Source organism: Melanostigma gelatinosum (assembly GCF_949748355.1).
Source record: "Melanostigma gelatinosum genome assembly, chromosome: 10".
NCBI lineage: Eukaryota > Metazoa > Chordata > Actinopteri > Perciformes > Zoarcidae > Melanostigma > Melanostigma gelatinosum.
In genome coordinates, this window is record NC_136643.1 from 10,593,607 (window position 1) to 10,614,397 (window position 20,791).

A 20,791-nucleotide genomic window follows, 5' to 3' on the forward strand; every position below is an offset into this window, starting at 1 on the left:
AATAGAATAGAGCAGACAAGAGCACAGAGTTGTTTTTGCTCTTATTGCATGCATAGGCTCAGATACAGTGTATGCTTGTGAACTTTACATTAGCAGCGTAAATGTTTCAGTCGTTCTTCAGGCTGGTGGTTCACTAATGGCTCCAGTTGAGTCGTAGTCATTGGAAGACCATCTAGCGAGCACACATGCATAACATCGGGATTACATTGTTTTTTCTTTTCTTTTCTTTAATTATACAATCATGGATGGGTTTTGCTGGTCGGAGCTCAGGGGCCCCATGTTGATTCTGGTGTTCAGGTCTCTGCTAATACCTGGTTGGATAACAGCACAGAAACCCCACCATGCCTGTGCCATGCAAGGTTGTGTTTGAGCTGCGTTTGAGCGGACACAGCTGAGGATGACTCAGAGGTTTGGTGAGGAGTCAGTCCTACTGCTGTGTTGTGAAGCCCCCTTCTGGTGAGGAGACAGCAATGCAACCAAGGAGCACAACACAGCATTTTGGTCAGCAGCTCCATTTGAGTTTAGAGTAAATCATGACATCTGAATTTCAACACTTTGTACGACATCATTCCCCAATGTCTTATAATGTGAAGCTCATTACTGCAGCATTTAATCTTTATCTTTGCTTTTTGTCAGTGTCCCCCCGGGATCAGATCCCACAAGCTCAACCACCAACCAATGGTTCCGGAGGAAGCCCGTCCACCATCGTCTGGCGGGCGCCCAGCGGAGCAACTATGACCTGCGGGAGCGGATCTGCATCGGCAGCATGACTGCTCTGGAGACGGCCGTCTACCAGCAGGTGCCCACTGATGAGGCAGAGGCCCAGATGTTGGCCAGTGCCGACCTGGATGACATGAAAAGTAAGGGAGACATAACTGAGGTGGAACCACGTGTATTCCCTTCTAACCTCCACTGTCCTATTGCACACTTCAGATTAGCAGTTGGATGAGTAGCCGAGAAAGAGGAGGTGTTTTGCTGCAACAGGCTGTTATTCTTCTCAAGCTACAATGTAACATAGCATGAAATAAAATTACTGTTGCTATGGTTGTCGTACTCTGGACGACTTCAACAGAAATGCCACAGACCTGGTTGTACAAAATATTAGATACACCAGTATACTAAAACTCAATCGCTACTTTTCACACCTGCTATCTTGTGGCATATTTTGGCACACAAAGTGATAACATGGCTGGGCCTCGTTTGTTACCAGCTGACTGAAGAACTAGCTTTCATGTGTTCTCATTGCTGTGGAGAAATAAAAAGGCTTCGGAGCAGGGGAATGGGAGATGATTTCCTCTGTTGCTAAATGCACCATCCGAGATGACTCAGATTCTACTTTTCACCCACGCCACAACAGCGTTGTGGGGGGGGGGATCTTTGTGAGAAGTCTTGTTTTTCTGGCGTGATTGTTATATAGCATAGCAGCTCAGCCACTGTGCTCAACCACTTCGCCATCAGACCTTCATGATATCACCTGGTGTGGTTGCTAGGATATTTGTGATATAACTGCCAGGTCTATATAGCAGTTTGTGTCGTCGTGTGTGTTTCCCAGAATGTGCTGTTAAGCTGGTGATTCAGTTTCCAAAAGCTCACATCCTCTTTTATTTTCTGATTTATTGGGTTTTTCTTCTGATTTGTTTAAATCTGCAACTGGTGATCCTGCTTTAATGCGATACACCAGTAATTGTGGACACCAGCTCAAAATGGGAACACCAAATATATATGTATGATCAAAGAAATTGATAGATGCCAGCAGCTCCTGTGTGTGTCGGCCTGCACTGAGGGATATCATTGGAGAATGGGGGTTAAGACTTTCTGTATTTGAGGCGATGCATGAGTAAATGACTGTGGCGAAGGAGGAGAGAAAACTTCTTCGATATTTTATCTGACAAAAAAGAAGGAAGAAATTGCCAATTTTAAGTTGCATCAGCACACTGATCTGAACATAAATGGATGTGATTTTAGACTCTGTGCATGTCCCTCCTCACCAGATAGTAAAGGAAATACATCGTCGGCATCCATTCTACCTGACTGAGAGCTGGAAACCATTTGCATTGATGTCTCCACTGTTTGTATCGTTGGAAAACAGACTTGTGTTGCTTTGATTACAATATAAATGTTTAGTTATAGGCCTAATTTACTGGTCATAGTAAAAACATGTCAGGGTCTCCCATCAAAGTATCAATTTCAGCAGCAAAATATATTCAGAAAGTCAGATGGTATTTTCACATGCATTTTGTTTTTAAGGCTGGATTCATATTTTTGGAATAACGCTCAGCAACCTCTCCTGGTAATGATAAATATATCTGCCAGACAACGCAGTGATAGTACAAGAGTTATGGCAATTTGAATGTTACAATCTAAACATTTTAGCAATATTTTTAATGACTTATTTTGCTTTCTGACCTTTCTTACTGTTTAAATCCTCGGCATATGTCTTAAGAAATATATATTAGATCACCCAATGGTACACATTCACATTTCTTTTTTGTTTTGTTTATCATTTTATTGGCCGATTATGACTCAGCAGCTGCTGCTCTTTAACAGCTGCTTTTTTTTTACTGAGCCTCCAAAAAAGGAAAATAACTTTATCTTGTCTTAAAAAACCTGAATTATAAATATTGACGTTTTCATTTTTGTGCATATGTTACACACTGAATGATGACGATGTCAGTCTCTGATGAATATCTGCTTCTGTGATCTGGACTGTCCTTTCTGGTCTAGCTCACTTATCTTAGACAAGAACGACAGCGCCAGTCAAACCAAAACCTGCTACTGCCACCTACTGGCGAGAGTGAGTATCGCCCTGCAGCTACTTTAGGTGAATTTAAAAGTCACACAAAGCGTTTTGAATTCTAATAACCAGAACATAATAGTGAGGGGGGCAAGGTAATGACACAACTAATACAATAACAACTGCAAATAATTGTAGCCATTCAAATGTCCAGGGTGCCACACATACTATATATTATCTGTTCCATTATTTTGTCCAGTTGCAAGAGCAAGAAACTTCTACTTTCAGTTTAAAATAACACATTACTAACTGTACACTGAAACATTAATAAAAGTATTTTAACAAAAGAATAAAAAAATGATTAAAAAAATTGTTCTTACCCTAGAAATTCAAATAGAGTTAATGCAACAGACCTGTTGGACCCTACAAGACGACTTACTCGAGCATTTTGATGCTGTTCACAGTGACGAGTTTTCCAACAAAAGTAGATCATTTGTACTAAATGTCAAATTCAGAAAAAAACAATGACCACTTATCTAAAATTCTTGTTCTAATTCCTGCCTCTGTCAAATAGTGGTCAAACTGGAAAGCATGTTGCGACATGTATTGACTCCGTTGCTGCTCTGGTGCTGACCATTGACACGTTGTCCTCACTGCTGCCGATAACCTGGCTCCACTGTGGGAGTCCCACACATTCTGCCTCATGAAACCGCACAGCCCCTACCCACCACACACACCACGTTTAGAAGTACGCTTCCATCTGAATTACACAAATTACAGTATCGACTCATGATTCCAGTCAATGGTAATCGCATTAGCGGTATAATGATAAAGAGAAAACTGCAGATGGATTTTTATCATTGAGTTTCTTTTACGTATATGTACAATACTCCGTTATCAGATATTGTTGTGACACAAGAGTCGCTGAGTCAAATGCATCACAACTCTGCATTACCACCCATTTTAATGGGAGGCCAACTGCAGTGAAGAATTGTTATGAGGAAATTAGTGGCACTATTAGTGCAGAAAATAACAGCTCATCCTCATCCCCATCAGATTTGCACATATATTGCCATTTCTTGAAGACTTTTTCCCTCAAAAAGGAAGCCCAACGTATCATATTGTTACAGATTACAGGCCATAGCTGCTCATCTGCCAGGGGCACAAATAGACAGAGTTGAAGAAAGCGTAAAATACAGTGGGTGCTGTGGCAGCTCCAAAACCAGTTAACTCTGCCACAGCTGAGTTTGTTGCAGGCTTAATTAAAACCCTTGATATGTTTATCCTTCTGTAGTGGAAAATAGAAAATGCACCACATATGTCATGTATCCAGGGCAGCCGCTCTCTCATTAATTATCAGGGGATGCAGTCGATTCCCCTTCAGCAGCGACCCTGCCCCAGGCCTTTTCTGCTTTACCAGAGCAGAGTAATCATTGACTGTTTAGAAAACCGGAATCCAGATGACCCCGCAGTCACTCAAAACCAGCAACTCTGATTTGTAGGGCGTGACGCTCCAACATTGACAGCGTATCACCGCTGTATGTCGGAAAGCTTCAGCTGCACCCGTTAAGCTCACACTGGGCCACCTGTTGTAGACGAGTGAGACCACGACACCTCAGGGGACGCACGGTTTCCATGGAGACCCAGGGGCGTGGTGCAGCTTGCTCTGATAATTGGCACCATGCTGGAGCTGATTCTTAGGTGTTGTTGTAATATTGTCATCCTTTAGGTTTCACACTAGCACTACTTGTGTTCTTCGGCAGCTCTCACTCTATGTTTCTGCACGTGTCTTTTTGGTGTGTAAGTGTGCTTTTTCCGTTTAATGAGATTCGAGTGGAGAAGGCAACCTTTTGAAACTTGACCCTCATGCACATCACATGGTTGGAAAGCGATGGCGGCACGATGGAAACGAAAGTCATCAACTCTTTTGCTCGGATCCATTTTATGTTGGATTGTTCAAAAGCCACCAAGATCGATGGGCTGGGGACATCATTAAAAAAGGGCGGCACTACCATCCAGCTGACCGCCGGCAGCCCTCACAAAGTAGACCATCCCTCATCAGCACTTCTTGTTGGAGCTGCAGCTAAAGTGAAATATTTTGACTGTGTGTGCTTGTTTTTTTAGCTTTATAGAACTTCCTTTTCAGAAGTTGGACTCCCTGACCGCAAGCGATATTTTTCTTGGCTTCCTGAGGCCAAAGTCTTTTCAAAAAACATCTAATATTGGAGCTGGTTTTCAAAGTTTTCATACAGGTTATTTTGCACAACCAGCGCAGGACCACAGAGGTAGGCTAGTATTTGCTGCATAGACCCAGGCTCATCAGAACAGCGACCCAGGGCGAGCAACGGCGTTCAAGAGTTGGAAGCCCTGGATGAGCAGTGTGTCCACGCGGAGAGAGGAGGATAGGAGGAGGTACCAACCGTCGAGATGACAGACATTGAGGGACAAGAGAACCAGGGACATGGGAGCCCTGATAAGAAGCTTGGCACTGACCACCAAGGACCGGAACGTCGGTCCAGTGTCCAGAAAGGCTTAGGCATGCCCAAGCAGAACCAGCACGACCATTACAGCTCAATGTCCAACTTGGAAGGGGACCTTGAAGAGTTTGTTTTGCATTTCGACGACGATGACTTGCTTGAGTCAATCCACACTCAACTGGGGTCACCACTCGAGCCGTCCCGTAAGTTGTGTGTAGAGAGAGAGATACACCTGCTCTTGTAGTGCGGCTTTTCAATTCTGTCCATTCAATGTGGAGCTTTTAAGTCATGGACATTTGACAACAGTGAAAGCTACATCAACCTTCCGATGAAGGAAGTTGTGATGCAATAGTAACTCTGAGAAATCCCCATGGATGATTCTGTTTTCATATGAATGATGAATGGACGGGGGCTCTCTTTTTTTCCATTGATTGTGTAGCATTCCACTTGCTTCATTGATGGCAATATAATGCTCATTCAACAAGCAGAACAAAGTTGCCCACAGTATTGAGCGAATTGACACAGTGCTCTACTGCTGCTCTTTCCTGCTGCCCTATTGATCCAGTGGCACCCATTTGGCTCTGGGGGGAGCCACAGCTGGAGCGGAAACACATTTCATTGACCAGCAATGTGTGGCTCTACTATTTTTATCCCTATTTGGAACATGGCACATATATCACATTGTCATGTGATGAAGCGAGGTTCCAACACCTCCGTCTTCATGCTTCAGGGTTAACAGAGACATATTTCCACTTTCCCTTCTTGTGACTGTCATTGGCCAGATGTTTTGAAAAGCTAAGCTTTGTCGGAACTGCGTCACATGAGAAAACAGTGATTTGTGAAAGATGCGATTGCCGGTGTTGCCACTCGATCAATACAGCCTGCCTGATTGGTGCTGCGCTGGTGCAGCTCTCGGCAGAGAGGAGAAGAAAGCGAGATGACTCACTCAATACCTACTTCCATACACTATTCAGGGTCAGGGCTTTTTAATACCCACACCCACCCAACCTGTTATGGGAGCCAATCTGTACCGTCCAACCTGCAACAATATGCATTCATCAACTACCAGAACACAACCTGCAAACCGCCGACTTTATGCATTATAGTAGCTCAATTGTCAGGACTGAGACAACACTAACAGAGAGAATGTCTGAGAGCCACGCCACTGTCAGTGTGTGAGCGAGAGAGAATGACAGCGAGAGAGGGGAAGAGAAGCTGTAGGTGGACTATTGCACAAAATATTACTTACAGAAACCGCTGGACCCGCATATCACTGCTACATATGTAGTTTGCATTTTTTGACATACGTCTGGTGTGATTACGAAAGTCTAATTCAGCTTCTGCCGGCCACTAATTGAACATTTATAATGGTGTAGGATTTAATACAGTAGTAGCTGAAAACAGCGAGCACCAACTGGGCACGTGGGGTTGGTTAAGCATTTATAACTTATAACTAATTAGTTGCTTTTGATAACTTTCAGACATTCATGGTCCCCTGATGATGAATCATTATGACTTTGTTGATCCCCTGATGCTTCCTATTGCGCCATTATCAGGTCAACACTTGGATAGTGAAAATATAGCTTTAAAACTAAAGACAGTCTGGTCAGCTTTAGCTGTACTTAAGTGCTAATTATCAAATGTTCCATATGAAGATGCCGCATGTTAACTTTGCCATTTTGTATTTGGTGATGTGACTGTAGACTCTTCGTCTTGTTTATCTTCGTTGGGTATCTGTTGGCCTGAGGGCCACAGTCATTTTTGAATTTCTTTCATCAACAAGTAAGATGGAGAATTGAGGCCAAACATTGTTTTTAAAAACCTTGACCGCTCGTCTCTAAGGTGAACACATCAAAGTGTGTTTGCCATGTAGGGGAGTACTACTGCATATGTGAACAGTTGTATAAAGTGTCTCCGGAGGAAGATGGGTAAATTCTGAAAAATGGCCTCAAGTGATGCCACTTGAATCGGCATCAGTTGGTTGTGAAGACAACAGGTTTAAAAAAATCTAAAATCTGGAGGGGTGGAGTTATAAAGAAGTGAGCATACAGTGCACTGCTCATCTCTGCTTCAGGCTAGCTGCTCAAGGCGATATTAGCCACTGCTAGCAAAACACACCCTAATCTTTGATCCATGCTCCATATTCAGCAGGGGTAAATAAATAGCTAATCCCAGTTCCCAAAGTTCAACTTTGAATCATAATCATATTCATAAGGAACAAACATTTTAGAGGCAGATGCACATTGACGGAGCATATTCTCTGACGTTTGAGGCTCTAGATTGTGACCACTTCTATGTGCTGTGTGTGTCGGGCACATGTCTAGCATTGATGCTCTCTATTGGCATATCCATTTCAAGTTCTTGTAAAGAAATATCCCTCTGAAGAACTAACGCTGACATGCAAAGGTTCATGACATAATGTCAAACCGTTGTTTGTTTTTTAAAGCCACATCCCATTCCAAGCTAGATTTTAGATGATGTGGTTAGAAATAAGTTGCAAATTAGATTTGTACAACAATTGTATTTCAGTCAGGCCAAAGAGCACAGAGGAACAGGACATCAGATATGCTGACAATATTGAAAATACATTGGTTTTATGATTTATTTAAATTGAAGGGATTTGTCTGATTTCTAAAATGCACAAAAATCTGTGATATCAAAATCAGATGGTTGGTTACACGGAGATAGTTCAGTTGACTTGTTCTGTAACCGAGAACATGTGCGTCTTATCGTTGACCCAAGTGAACAATGAAGACTCGTCATGAGTCTGCTCATGTTGCCAATGTTAAGTCCTTTCACAGAGAAAAGACAAAAGGGTTTTTCTTCCAGCTCACTGGAAAATAAATAATAATCAGAGGTCATGAATGTGCCACAAGGTTCTTTAAATGGAATATCAATTATTAGAGAAAAGGCTCCGTCTATGATCGTCACTCCAATTCCATTTTTTTGAATGGTATGTGGTTTATTTGTATTTACATTTAATTAAGTGTGAATGTTTCAGCAAATGCATCTCAGCCAAATAGATTTGGAAACAGCCTAATTTATGCATAACAATTCATTTAGCGGATGATGTCAATTGTTCAAAGCACCATAGGGAACTTCTCCGAGATTAAAAAATGATGTGTGGTGTTGTTGGATCATAACATAATGCTCTCACTCCTGTAGATGGAGTGTATGGTGGTAGTTGAAGCATATGGCTGCTTAGAATCGAAGGCCTTAGCCCAGGTAAGATACCAGCTCAAGAGGAGGAAGAGGAACAAAATGATGTCCTTTTCACACAGAAGTTTCTTGTGCTGTCTGTGCCCCGCCCTATGGTGAGACAGTCAGCTGGAGCAGTTGAGTTTTTCCCTCGAGAGACTACAAAATCAAATACGGCCTGACTTCGTCTTGATTTCCATTCCTCTCCGTTTCCCTTAGCAAGGCATGACGCAGCAGAATGGAACAATTACTGCAGTTTTATGAGCGCACACTCACACAAACACACATCCCCTCTTTCCTCTCACCTCCACTGTGGTTACCTCCGGCAGCTCACGTAAAAGATTAAAGAAAGACTGTTTATTTCATGAGAAATGATGTTCAGCCGTTGGCCAGTCTGAGTGGTCGACAGCAGTTCCAGACTGAATGCAAATGTCGATTTCTGAACTGTCCCCCAGCTCTTTACCATGACCTTAAATACACCAACCCCATTTCATACCGTAACCATATATATCCTAACACAGTACCTACCCATAATCCCTACTTGCTGCCTGGAAAATGGAAAATCTGCTTTGAAAAGTAGTTGCTGGAACAGTAAATACACCTGATTTGCAGTTAAAACATGCACAACTACTGGTATTTTCCTTTGACCATCTCAAATTTGTGTCTTAAATCATACATCAATTTCACCAAATACCTATGTTACCATTTATGTTTAAAAACACAAACTGGGCCTCAAAATAATAAATAATAATCACAAGTATCTCACCATGTCCTTTAACACTCTAATAACTCATTTCCACACAGGTGGTCATTCATTTCCCAGTTCTTTTATCCAAATGACTGACCTCACAAGCTTCCCACTCTCTCACACGGCAAATGATAGCCAGGTGCTCACCGCAATGAAAACACCTCCTCATTATGCTAAATTCAATCAAATATGATTGGTGGCTGAAGGAAACAGAAAATGAAATGACTATTTTTGAACTGACAAATGTCTGGAGGCAAAACCACCTCCTCTGTAACAGTTTCCCATGGCATCCATACTGTAGCTTCTCTCTCACCCATGGAGCTGTTGCCTTCTGTTACTGGATGTTCTTCTGTCAACTGGAAACTTCAACAGACATTCAAATTAGATTTCAGATGTTTCCAGCCTGGAGCACATTTTTCTGAGCTCGAAAGGATGTTGTGTTCGTTCAACAGTCGGAGGAAAAAGAGCATCTCAAGCCGCTGCTTACAGATGCACCTAGTTAGTTCTAAATGAGTCTTCTAGAACATCATAGTGACTTAGCTATGTTGACCTTGTACATTTAGTCTTTTAAAAAAAATGCTTGTGGCTGTTCAGGTCACAGGTTTGAGGACAACCCCGGGGTGAGACGCCACCTGGTGAAGAAGTCATCACGATGTCTGATGAACCGAGCCAGCAACAGTTCCACACCACTGAGCAGCCTGAAGAAGAAGAAGAGGGCGGCAGATAAGAAAACCCATGAGGTTTGCGGCACACTTTTTACCCTTAACTGCATTAATCTACATGTTGACCGCTGGGTGAACACTTCATATTATGCAGGTCACACACAACCAAACAGCTTCTGTCGTTGAAAACATCATCTTTAAAGCAGCATTCATTTCCTCACCGCTTGGGGGCAGTTGAACTACCTACAAAAGAACAAGACTGACATCTTACTCCTTATTAAGTCATCATGGTGAACATGTCAGCATGTGTTTGCACAGCATTCCTTTGAAGTGGCGTTTCTGTTCCCCCGAACAAATGTAAGTCCAATATCCACTCTCCTTGTAGCCCTTGGTTTGGTCTCCACCAGCTCCTGAGGGTAAATATCTGGGTCTTAAAATGTTCATCTATTTTTTTAAATGTAATCTTTTAATATCCACTCGGCTTGGCTTTGGTTGCGTTAGGGTTTTTTCAGTGGATTTTTGCTTCAAACAGCTGCCTACTGCTGCTAGAAACTCTGTTAATCGGAGCAGTGAGAATGAACCAGATAGTTTTTATGGGCCTTAGAAGCAAAACAACAGGCTGAAAGAGGCTAAACAGTTTGAAACAGTAGAGCTGGATGATAATCCTGAATGCGTGCGAGACACCTCTCACGTGACACAGAGTCACATGATCCATTGATTAGTATGACTCCATAAATGTTCTTTGGAGTGTAGTCTTGGTTTCAGCACATTCCTCTTCATTGACCTGATGAGCCTTGAATACAAACTTGCTGCTTGTGTTCCACCTCAGTGTGACCGCAGAAATGTCACAAAAACACAAATCCGATAAGTATTATATTGCTTCGCTCTGAGAACACTTTGCTAAGAAGGAATAGTATGTTGAAAAGTCACTGAATGTCTTTCCAAACAATTTGGTTATCCTCTCAGTCCAAACCACTCTTAGCTGGATCCAAAACCCACTTAGTTGCTCCCCACAGACATGTGTGTCAGCTGTGTCATTGGATTAGCCGTCTTTGAATTTATTTTTCCGATCAGTTTAATGTCGTGTTTTTGTTGAAAAACGATCCAAGATAGTAACAAGCAGACTGTGGCTGTGCCGGTGGTTTTTCTTTTTAAGTAGAATCATTTGTAGGCTGCAGGCTCCAGCCTTATTCTGGTTACGCTGCGCTAGATCAAAGTGAGAGGGGCGATATTCGCAGCTTTAAATGCTTATTTATCTGTTCTACTTCATTTTTCAGTTGTTTGTGGAGCTGAACGAGCTGATTGTGGACAAGGACCATGAAATGCGTTGGAAGGAGCGGGCCCGCTGGATCAAGTTTGAGGAGGATGTGGAGGAGGAGACAGACCGCTGGGGCAAACCCCATGTGGCTTCACTCTCCTTCCGCAGCTTGCTGGAGCTTCGCCGCACCATCACACACGGTAAAGGGCTCCTGCATGCATATAGCAAGGCAGATGTTCACAGCACCAGTCTTGTGATTTACCTATTTCCATCTGTCCATATCCATGATAATCATGACATGTAAAAAAAAAAAAGCGAAATAAACTTGCATCAATTTCTCCCTAAAACCTTTTAAACAATCAAGTGTGGCTCCTTATCTTCCTGTACCTCTCCTCCCTATATAGGTGCCATCCTTCTGGACCTAGAGCAGAACTCTCTGCCCGGCATCGTCCATCTTGTGGTGGAGACGATGATCATCTCTGACCAGATCAGAGCCGAGGACAGACCGAGTGTTCTCCGGGCTCTGCTTCTCAAACACAGGTCAGCAAGCACACTAACACGAGCTTTAATATTTAAAAGACATACAAGTTGATGCACCGTTCACAAAGATTGTTTTTTTTTTCAGTACAGAGTCTTTTAAACAAACCTTTTATAGCACCTGAGCAATGTTCCCTCTAAGCTGCTCGCTTGAGCAATCGCGCACTGCTCGCACATTCTCAGCGCACAAGAAAATCTATGCAGCGCATAAAATAAAATTCAACATAAACGTATTAATTAATATCTAATATTAGTCCTACTCTTATCTAATCAATTAAACCAATAATAATAATAATAATAATAATAATAATAATTTTGTTTTCTGTACTATTTTGCAACGTAACTCAGTGAGTGACAGGTGTCCAGCCAATGATACGATTCGGTTCACTTACGCTACGCAGCCAATCATAGCATTGACACTATTGCCCTGCCCATTCGCGCCGTGCAGGTTAGCTAGCTAACAACAGTGCGGCGGAGTTACGAGACGCAAATGCTAACCCCTTATCATGGCGAAACGAACGGGCAGCGACATAAAGTCAAAGCAAGAAGCAGACGAAGCCATCAACCTGGACAAAGTGTACAACCATTGGAGAAGTGAGAAGGACAGACGTGAAAAATAAGGTAAAATTTAAGTCAGATTTGTGCATATTCTAGTGACATTTATTAAGATTTTTTACTTATGGATATTAATCATTAAATTATGTTACTACTAGATAATTTATGGGTAGTAGAAATGATAATAAAAAACTGAGTAATTACATATTTTACAGACAGAGTTACAGGAATTTACACTGTATCACAAGCTACAGCACACGTCATTGTGCAAAATGTGAATGTTTTAATGTGAACAAAATGGTATGTCTGAAAGGTGTATATGTATCATTTCTTCCACAACAGGACCTCACACAGGCCAAAGCAAGACTCTTCCCATGGCCAAGCAGGACTCTCACATAAAACATACTACACATCTCATGAACAACAAGATTTTTGTCTTTTTCCTTTAAAGTTTGTCAAATCACTTATATTAAAAGTAAACTAGTGAAAATTGCTGCTGTAATTTGATTCTTTTAATAAGCCATGTAACTTGCTATGATCCAAGGTTTTGAACAGGTGTGATACTGGTGTGTGGCCACAGCGTGCACATCTGATGTTGCTCACAGTGGTCCTCAGTGTGCTCAGGGAGCTTGTGTGTATGCCCAGACACATGAAAAATTAGAGGGAACATTGCACCTGAGGCTGTCTTATCAAGCGAGTTTAACTTAGTCAGGCTCTTTTTGACACAAACTCAGCGTCACTGTACCTAACATTAACAATTTTCATTCCTATAATTACAAAACGAAAGAAAAAGAATTATGAAGATCCATGTACACGGATTAGGTTCTTCAGGCCGCCACACAAGCAACATTAGTATGTTAAAACGGCTTCACTGATCCAATCACTCTCAAAAATGCTGTAACAGAATGTCAGGCCCAGTATTATTTGACATTAGTTTTCATTCATTACTAATACTGTGCTGTTTCCTAAGAAAAGGTTTTTATATATTTACTAAACTTCAAAAAAAAATACATGACCATGAAAAGTTCCGCTACTGGTTTGGAAACTCGTTACCCTGTGCTGTTAAAAATGTTTCTAATTGCCAACAAATCTCATTCCAGGCCAAAACCCCCAAAATGAATGTATCCTAATAACAATCCCGCTATACAGTATATTATTTCTCTGAGCCATACAACTCCATTGTTGTCCATGAATTATCCAAAACACATCAATAAGCCAGATTGTTGCACTGGGTGACCATGAACACACAAACATACTGTCGTTCATCTTCAGTCGATCACACATACACTGCTCCTAAAATGACTCGCTAGAGCACCGAATGTGTATAAATCCGCCGCTGGAAATAGTCCTCAAGAACGCTCCTATTTAAAGCTGTTTTAGTTACTTTTGCTGTAAACTACAGTGCCCAGCTGTGCAAGACATTACTGAGGCTTAAACTAGATTAAATAATGCATATATCCATGATTTATTTTAAAGATGTACTTAAGAATATGTTATAAAGTTATTAGCCTTGTCCTGTAAGCACTTGTTTTGATGTGGACATATTATTTTTGACTCATAGTTGATTGATGAGGACTTTCCTCTTTTATATGTTTTCATAACTTTAATCTGAAGGCCTAAACTAGAGCTGTGTTTCTGGTTTGTGGTGTTAGTTACCATGGCATCAGATCACGATTGCATTCCATGAAATAGTTATTTGTTTCTTTATCCATGTATTAAAACAACCTGCCAGTGTATAGCAGTGTGAATGCAGCTTTGTTTACATTTTGAGCTGGGATTGAAGGTATGGCAGCATGAAGAATAAAATCCTAACCCTCCTCATTAATCTTATCTTATCCAGCAGGGGAGGTTGTTACAAAAAGGCAAACTCAGGGGAACTGAACAGGGAATTTCCAAATGGTGACATTTAACACTTGGCTCATCATCTGGTGTACTTCCCCGGGTTGACGAATAGTTTGATTCTTCATCGTGTGAGCTATCCTGGCTCTTTGATCTCTGCCTTTTTTTTTTTAAAGATCTTTGCTTTCTTAGTCCAACATGATTTTATGCGTCCAAAATGGGTCCAAAACCCAGGATTTCAGATGAAAGGAGGCTGACTAAGCATCAGGCTTTTTGGGTGTCTTCATTCCGAGGTTTACTGTTTCTCGTCAACAGGGTCAGTTTTTTTTTTTTTGCCTTTGCGGTTTTTGGTGCTTTGTGGTTCCTGCATGCGTTTTTCTTTTTTTCCATCGCGCCCAGTCAGCCAGTGTTGGTGTCAAGTTCAATGGTGTTGTTGGAAATGATTGGGTGTGATGCTGTCAAACCAGCAGCAGTGTTTGTGTGTAGATTTGGAGAGTTTATGTTCATCATGGGGACACCACAACTTTTTTTCCTAAGTCATTTTTTCAGGTTTTTCAGAAAACACAAAATAAAACGGCCTAACACTCTTGAGTCTTGACATAGGCCACTATATTACAGGGGTATAATAGCATTATCTGTTCATCTGAGGATGTAGGCGATTTTACCAGAGGTGGCCAGCATCATAAGGAGATGATTTAGGCAACAAAATCATTTTTGTCAAAAAATGACTTAGGCCATTATTTTAGGAAGGTGACGATATGCAAAAAGTAATATAAGTTTATATTTCAAAGTTCAAGAATTCATATACAAATAATAATTCCAGTGCATTGTTATAGGCCTTTAAGTTTCCTTTTCACAGATGACAAATGCTTTTAATTTTATAAGTAATGCCACTCAGAATTCTGTTCCTAGTTTTGGTCAATTAAAAACCATAAATGAGAGGATTCATAATGGGAGGTATAATGTCAAGAATAAACTTTCACTCGTACCTGTTTAAGTTTTCTAAGGATCTCATCGTATCCTTATGTCCCTGTATACGGCTCTCAGAAGCCACTGGTCCAGTGTTCTCTGTCTGGGGGCCTCTCTGTTAAGCCAGAATGGTACAGCCGGGGTTTGCTCACTAACAGCTTCCTTGCATGGACAATGCATTGGTGTGATGACACTTCACGAGTTTGGATTCGGCCAGTGGATACATGCAAATAATTCAACATTACTTACATTGTGTTGACCAAACCTATTGATCTTGCACGCACAAAGCGACACAATAGATAAACAAAAAATAAGATGGCCAGCGGACATTCGCAGCAGCAGGACATTGTGTGTTTATTCCATCTTTCACAGCCATTGCACAGAAAGTCCCAGCATGTCCCTGGCTGCGTCCACAGAGGAGACAAAACACTCTCATTGGAGTCATCGCCAGTCTGAGATACCAGATTTATGACATGGAAAGAAACACATTGAAATGCTGCTGAAGTTTAGCTCATCGCTTACTCAGACCACTTTAAAGATCCTCTGGAAACTACGTGAGTACAATTCACTTTAGTGTCACACCTCGTTCCTTTGTCCAATCTGGGCGCCTTCTTATTGGACCATGTGGACCTAATGAGGTGATGTCACCAATGGCCTGAGCATGAAGCAGTGTTTAAAATCCTGGCTGGTTTGACAGACTAAATACTTCTCTGTAAGAGACAGAGAAACGTGCTACACAGATTAGTCTCCAGCGATTTTATTCACGTTCTAACGCACATTTTCGGAGAATTCCTGTGTCAACGCAAGATTTTCTCATGAGCGCATTCTAATTAGCTTGAGTTGAAAGGTGGCTTGGATTTAGATTTTGCGGTTGACTTTCGTATATTGATGAGCTGCATTGCAACGGCATGAGGTAAAACTCTGCAGCATGTCGAATGAACAGGATGTAGATTAGGTTAACAAGAATCACAGCTGTGCGCTTGTCATTGCCAGAAATGATCCTGCAGCCCTCCTATTTAAAATACTTCATGACAATGATTTTTCATTTGTTTACGATAAAAAACTGCACTGCACTGTCATGTTATGACAGTGCAGTTTTGTTATCAAGCTTGAGTGGACCTTGTGTTAAAGGACCAGTGTGTTGGATGTAGTGCCATCACCCCTCCGCTCGCCCCTGCCTTTCCAAGCGTGTTGGAGAACTACGGTGGCCTTCAAGTAACTTCAAAAAGCCAAAGGTCCTCCTTAGAGCCAGTGTTTGGTCTTGCCGTTCTAGGCTATAGGCTGTAGAAACATGCCGATGCAACACGGCGGACTAAAAATGACCCGTTCCCTTTGTACATTTGAAGGGCTCATTCTAAGCTAACAAAAAAGCAACTATTCTTAGTTTCAGGTGATTATACACTGATGAAAGTACAGTTGTGAATATTACGTGTGACTACTAAATCCTAGACACCGGTCTTATAATAAGACTTTGTCACACACTGTAATGAGCATCCTGATAAGACAGAACTTTACTGACCATGTTGTGATGCTGCCTCTTGTCAATCTGTGTCAAAATGTGCAGATATTCATGGTTCCAAGAGGTTGTATCGCAATCACTTTGGTGATCCTCTGAGTTTTTGTCCAACACCATCGTCGGATTCACATTTTAATTTGTATTTACTTTGGTTGATAAAACTAACAGCTGCACTTTGAGGTTAGTGCTAATTAGCATATGTTAGCATGCTAACACACTAAAACTAAGATAATGACCCTGGTAAACATTGTTAAACTTCAGCGTGTTAATATTTTTACATTTTTACACTTACATTCTAGCCCTTGATCATGTTTTTTTTTTTTTTTCACAGCCACCCGAGTGATCTGAAACATCGTTTTCACCGCCACCACTCATCCAGCAGTCTTCATGGCAGCTTCAATCACAACAACGTCCAGGATACCAATCTGCCACTGGTGGCTGAAGAGCAGGAGGAGCACCAGGATAACAAGGGGGGGGTATACGACCCCAAACAAGAAGTGTTTGTCAGCCTGTTCGTAAGTTCCCTTGGTACCTTCTGTATGGCATTTGTTGTGTCCGTGACACCTTAACTCTTTGTCAGTTTGAGATGCCGGTGACAGAGATTGGTGAGATATGAGATCATGGGACAATAGTGAAGGCAGTGAGCGCAGTGCATCCACTTTACCAGAGCCAAAGTAAGCGAATAAATCGTTTGGATGTGAATCCACCAGGATAATTGAACTCAGCTATCTAAATGGACGGGATAAAAGCCACGTTGAGCTGTCTTGTTCTAGTTTATGCTTTGCATTAAGTTCTAAGAATCAGCAGTAAGCATAGATGTAAGCGTGATTACGCTCAATTCCTGAAGTGAGGCCTGTGGCTCTGGCATTGTTCTTTGAAACACCGCTCCACAAGGTCAGGAGTCATGTAGGTAGTTCTTGAAGTCGGAAGGAGCAAGCCTCTCTGTGCCACACATGTGTTGAATTATGTTCTGCAGCTTACAGGTGCTTCTAGTTAAAGCTTCTTGATGCATTAACTGTGAAAACCTAGTGTTCCCTGTGGCTTACAATGTTGGCAAATTTAAATCAGCCCATTAAAACCATTCTGTTCAAACATAAATAAGCAGTCATCCAGTTGGGCCGTGTAAAGTGAATTATGTTGGGCCATTAGAATATTATTGTGCACACATACATTGCCGTTCCCACAATAAATTCACATTATTGGTCCCATGCTATGTTACGGTGTCACGTCACGCGCAGCAGTGTGGATAATCTTTGTTCTATTCCTCCTCCAAGAAATCTCTCCACCCACTGCCTCTCGAGAGCCATCCAGCTGCGGCGAGATCGATGAAACTCCTCGCCAAGATTCCCAAAGATGCCGAAGCTGTCATTGTTTTAGTTGGTAAGCTCCGTGAGTTTTGACGAAGTAGATTAGTTGAAGGAATTATGTCTTCTTCTTCTGTTCTCAAGAGATTCATCTGCTTGTTGCAAATTCCCCAGTAGCCTGCATTTTAAAACACTCAAATAAAATATTGAAATGACATTAGTACAACACCATAATCGTGTCATTTTTCAGTTTGTCTTTAGTTTGTAGTGTTGCACTGCTGTTGATGTAAAGTCAACACTTCTGCAGCTGCTTTTCTTTGCCCTTTAGGACCTCGAAACCTTTTTGCTGTAAAGCTGCAGGATGACTTATTTTTCTTGAACAGCAAATTAGCACTGCACACAGACGTCAGTGAAGAGGAGATTCAGAGTCATTTACGTTGAGATGTTTGAGAACAAACTGTGTGTTGAATGTACTAATAGCCGAAGCCCAATCACCGATTTTGTTCCCAAAAAACATTGAACTAGACGCGGTTTCTTTGTCGTTTCCTTTCAGGCTCTGTTGACTTCCTGGAGCAGCCAGCCATGGCCTTTGTGAGGTTGAATGAGGCAGTCCTTCTGGAGTCCGTGCTGGAGGTCCCCGTCCCTGTTCGCTTTATTTTCGTCCTGCTTGGTCCAAGTCAGTCTAACGTGGACTATCATGAGATTGGACGCTCCTTCTCCACTCTCATGTCTGACAAGGTGGATGTGAAATGTAAAAGATGTGGAATTTAAATCAACCCTTTCGCTTGCATCTCTAGGGGGATTTTGAGCTTTTCCATTTTAAAATGTTCAACCTTTTTGGCTGTGTTAATGCATACGGCATGCATTTTTGGCAAAGGTCTGAGATTTGAAACCTTTTCGAGGTGTGAAAAGGTTTTTTTTGCTTTCTCTTTTTTTTCAAACACAGCTCCTATAATAAGTCGGGAATAAACTGTGTAGCCAAACTACAGAGACTCAGACCCTTAAGGACAAAAATGTTGCCATTGTAACCCATTCAAACCAGACTTCTTGATCCCACAACCATTACAGCATGCAATCATGTATTCTATTCTATCAGGGTTTCGATCTAGAGCCCTGGCTTCACAATTGTCCTCCGGATTGAGCCATTTTCTCATGTTTGCCCTTCAGGCCAAATGCATGCTATATTCCTGGTTTCCACTCGGGCTATTGTTGCTGTATTATTGCACTGCGGTGTCATGGAAATCAGTGTTGCTGCTATAATCAGTGAAAAATCACTCCTAGCATTTAGTAAACAATTGATTGTCATTTTAAAAGGAAAGAAACAATACAACGTTTGAAATAAGTAAACAATAAAATGTGATTATGGTCCTTCAGGGCAAATGTTTGTAGGGACTGTTATTCAGTGGTGTGGTGGACATCTCAAGCTCAGCATTTTAGTTTTTTAACAGTTTTCACAAAACCAAAAAGATCTTACAAAGAGGACAGCCCAGAAAATGGTCTCACTGTTAGAAAGTTGAAAAAAGAATGAGGCAAACATGGGAAAATGCATTCTGGTGATGACATTCATTTGTATGTTGTTGCAGAACTTCCATGAGGTGGCCTATTTTGCTGATGACAGACAGGACCTCCTGAACGGTATCAATGAATTCTTGGACTGCAGCATCGTCATTCCACCCTCAGATGTGGAGGGCAAAGACCTCCTGAAGACAGTGGCTGACTTCCAGAAGCAGATGCTGCGCAAGAGGAAGGAAAGAGAACTCAAGAGGCATCAGTCCTCACCTGGAATAGAGCTGAACAACAAAGGTACGCTGTCAAGAGCCTCTTTTCCAAGCCACATCCACAATTGCTCGGCTTGCATGAGGCACCTCTGTTTCTACAAACTACTGTTTGCGCTTTAGTGCAAAACACAGATCAATCCCTGGAGTCAGACTTCTTTTAAATTGTGCGCAAACTAGTCCCTACAAATCAACTGGACAAAGACATTGAGAAAAACTGTTTTGTATCTTTTAGTAGTTTCACAAATTTGAAAAATACATCTCATCACCTCCGTAAACAAAACTCAAGCGATATATTCGTAAGACTTGTCGCGTTTCCAAATTATGTATCAGTTAAAAGATCTTGAAATGAATTGATTAGAAATCACCCTCTCCATTCAAAGGTTTGACATCCCATTGTATATCATAACTTAATTCTTAAAATAAAGCAACCATCTAACTGTTTAAAGGTCCAATCAGTATTTTTACTGGAAGCATTTGATGCATAATTATAAAGAATAGCATAAATAACTTTTTATAATTTTTATTATAGATTATAGATACAAAATTCACATTTTGTGTTCCTCAAGCCTTTTTTTTACCGTTACAACCACTGGGGGCAGCCCAGTGCTTTATATTTTTCTCATTGTCAACAAACGTTTAACTGTGTTCGACCCAGCCTTCCAACTAAAGAGGGAAATCTTACAAAACAGGTCAAAAATATATTTTACAATTCTCTGTAATGTCCTAAAACAGCTGGCCTTTGTAGTTTTTATGAAATGTCATGCAAACAGGAGTAAATAGTTGATTTGTTGGGGACTTTTTTCGGCTGTGGATATATTCACATTTGTTGCTTTATTTGTTGAATTCTCAAGGTAGCAGGACAGTGTGTATGCTCAATTATTGCGATGATGATCAGTATATCGGTTTCTTTATGTAATGGAGCCTGTAACAAACCCCCTAGAGGTGAGTCCAGAGGAGGAGGAGGAGGAAGACCAGGAGGTGGACCCATTAAAGCGCTCAGGGATCCCTTTTGGAGGCCTGATCCACGACATCCGCCGCCGTTACCCACAATATGTCAGCGACTTAAAAGATGCCGTGGACATGCAGTGCGTCGCTGCCGTCATCTTCATCTATTTTGCAGCACTGTCGCCCACTATTACCTTTGGAGGCCTGCTGGGTAAACTGAAACGACCAAAAATAAAAAAGTGGATTCCTTGTCACTTTTGTTACCTGTGCT

General features: G+C 41.5%; 1 protein-coding gene across 2 annotated transcripts in view; it reads left to right on the top strand.

Annotated features, from left to right (window-relative positions):
* Positions 1 to 20,791, top strand: part of slc4a3 (solute carrier family 4 member 3) — a gene marked incomplete at both ends in the record, with an annotated part of 44,622 nt that overhangs the window by 15,742 nt on the left and 8,089 nt on the right. For both annotated transcript variants that reach the window (XM_079276387.1, XM_079276386.1), the window contains 9 exons: positions 637 to 860; positions 9,752 to 9,897; positions 11,097 to 11,277; positions 11,482 to 11,617; positions 16,825 to 17,008; positions 17,768 to 17,873; positions 18,351 to 18,535; positions 19,381 to 19,600; positions 20,516 to 20,731. In XM_079276387.1, the coding sequence (XP_079132513.1) occupies positions 637 to 860; positions 9,752 to 9,897; positions 11,097 to 11,277; positions 11,482 to 11,617; positions 16,825 to 17,008; positions 17,768 to 17,873; positions 18,351 to 18,535; positions 19,381 to 19,600; positions 20,516 to 20,731 (1,598 nt within the window). The remainder of the gene's footprint in view (positions 1 to 636; positions 861 to 9,751; positions 9,898 to 11,096; positions 11,278 to 11,481; positions 11,618 to 16,824; positions 17,009 to 17,767; positions 17,874 to 18,350; positions 18,536 to 19,380; positions 19,601 to 20,515; positions 20,732 to 20,791) is intronic.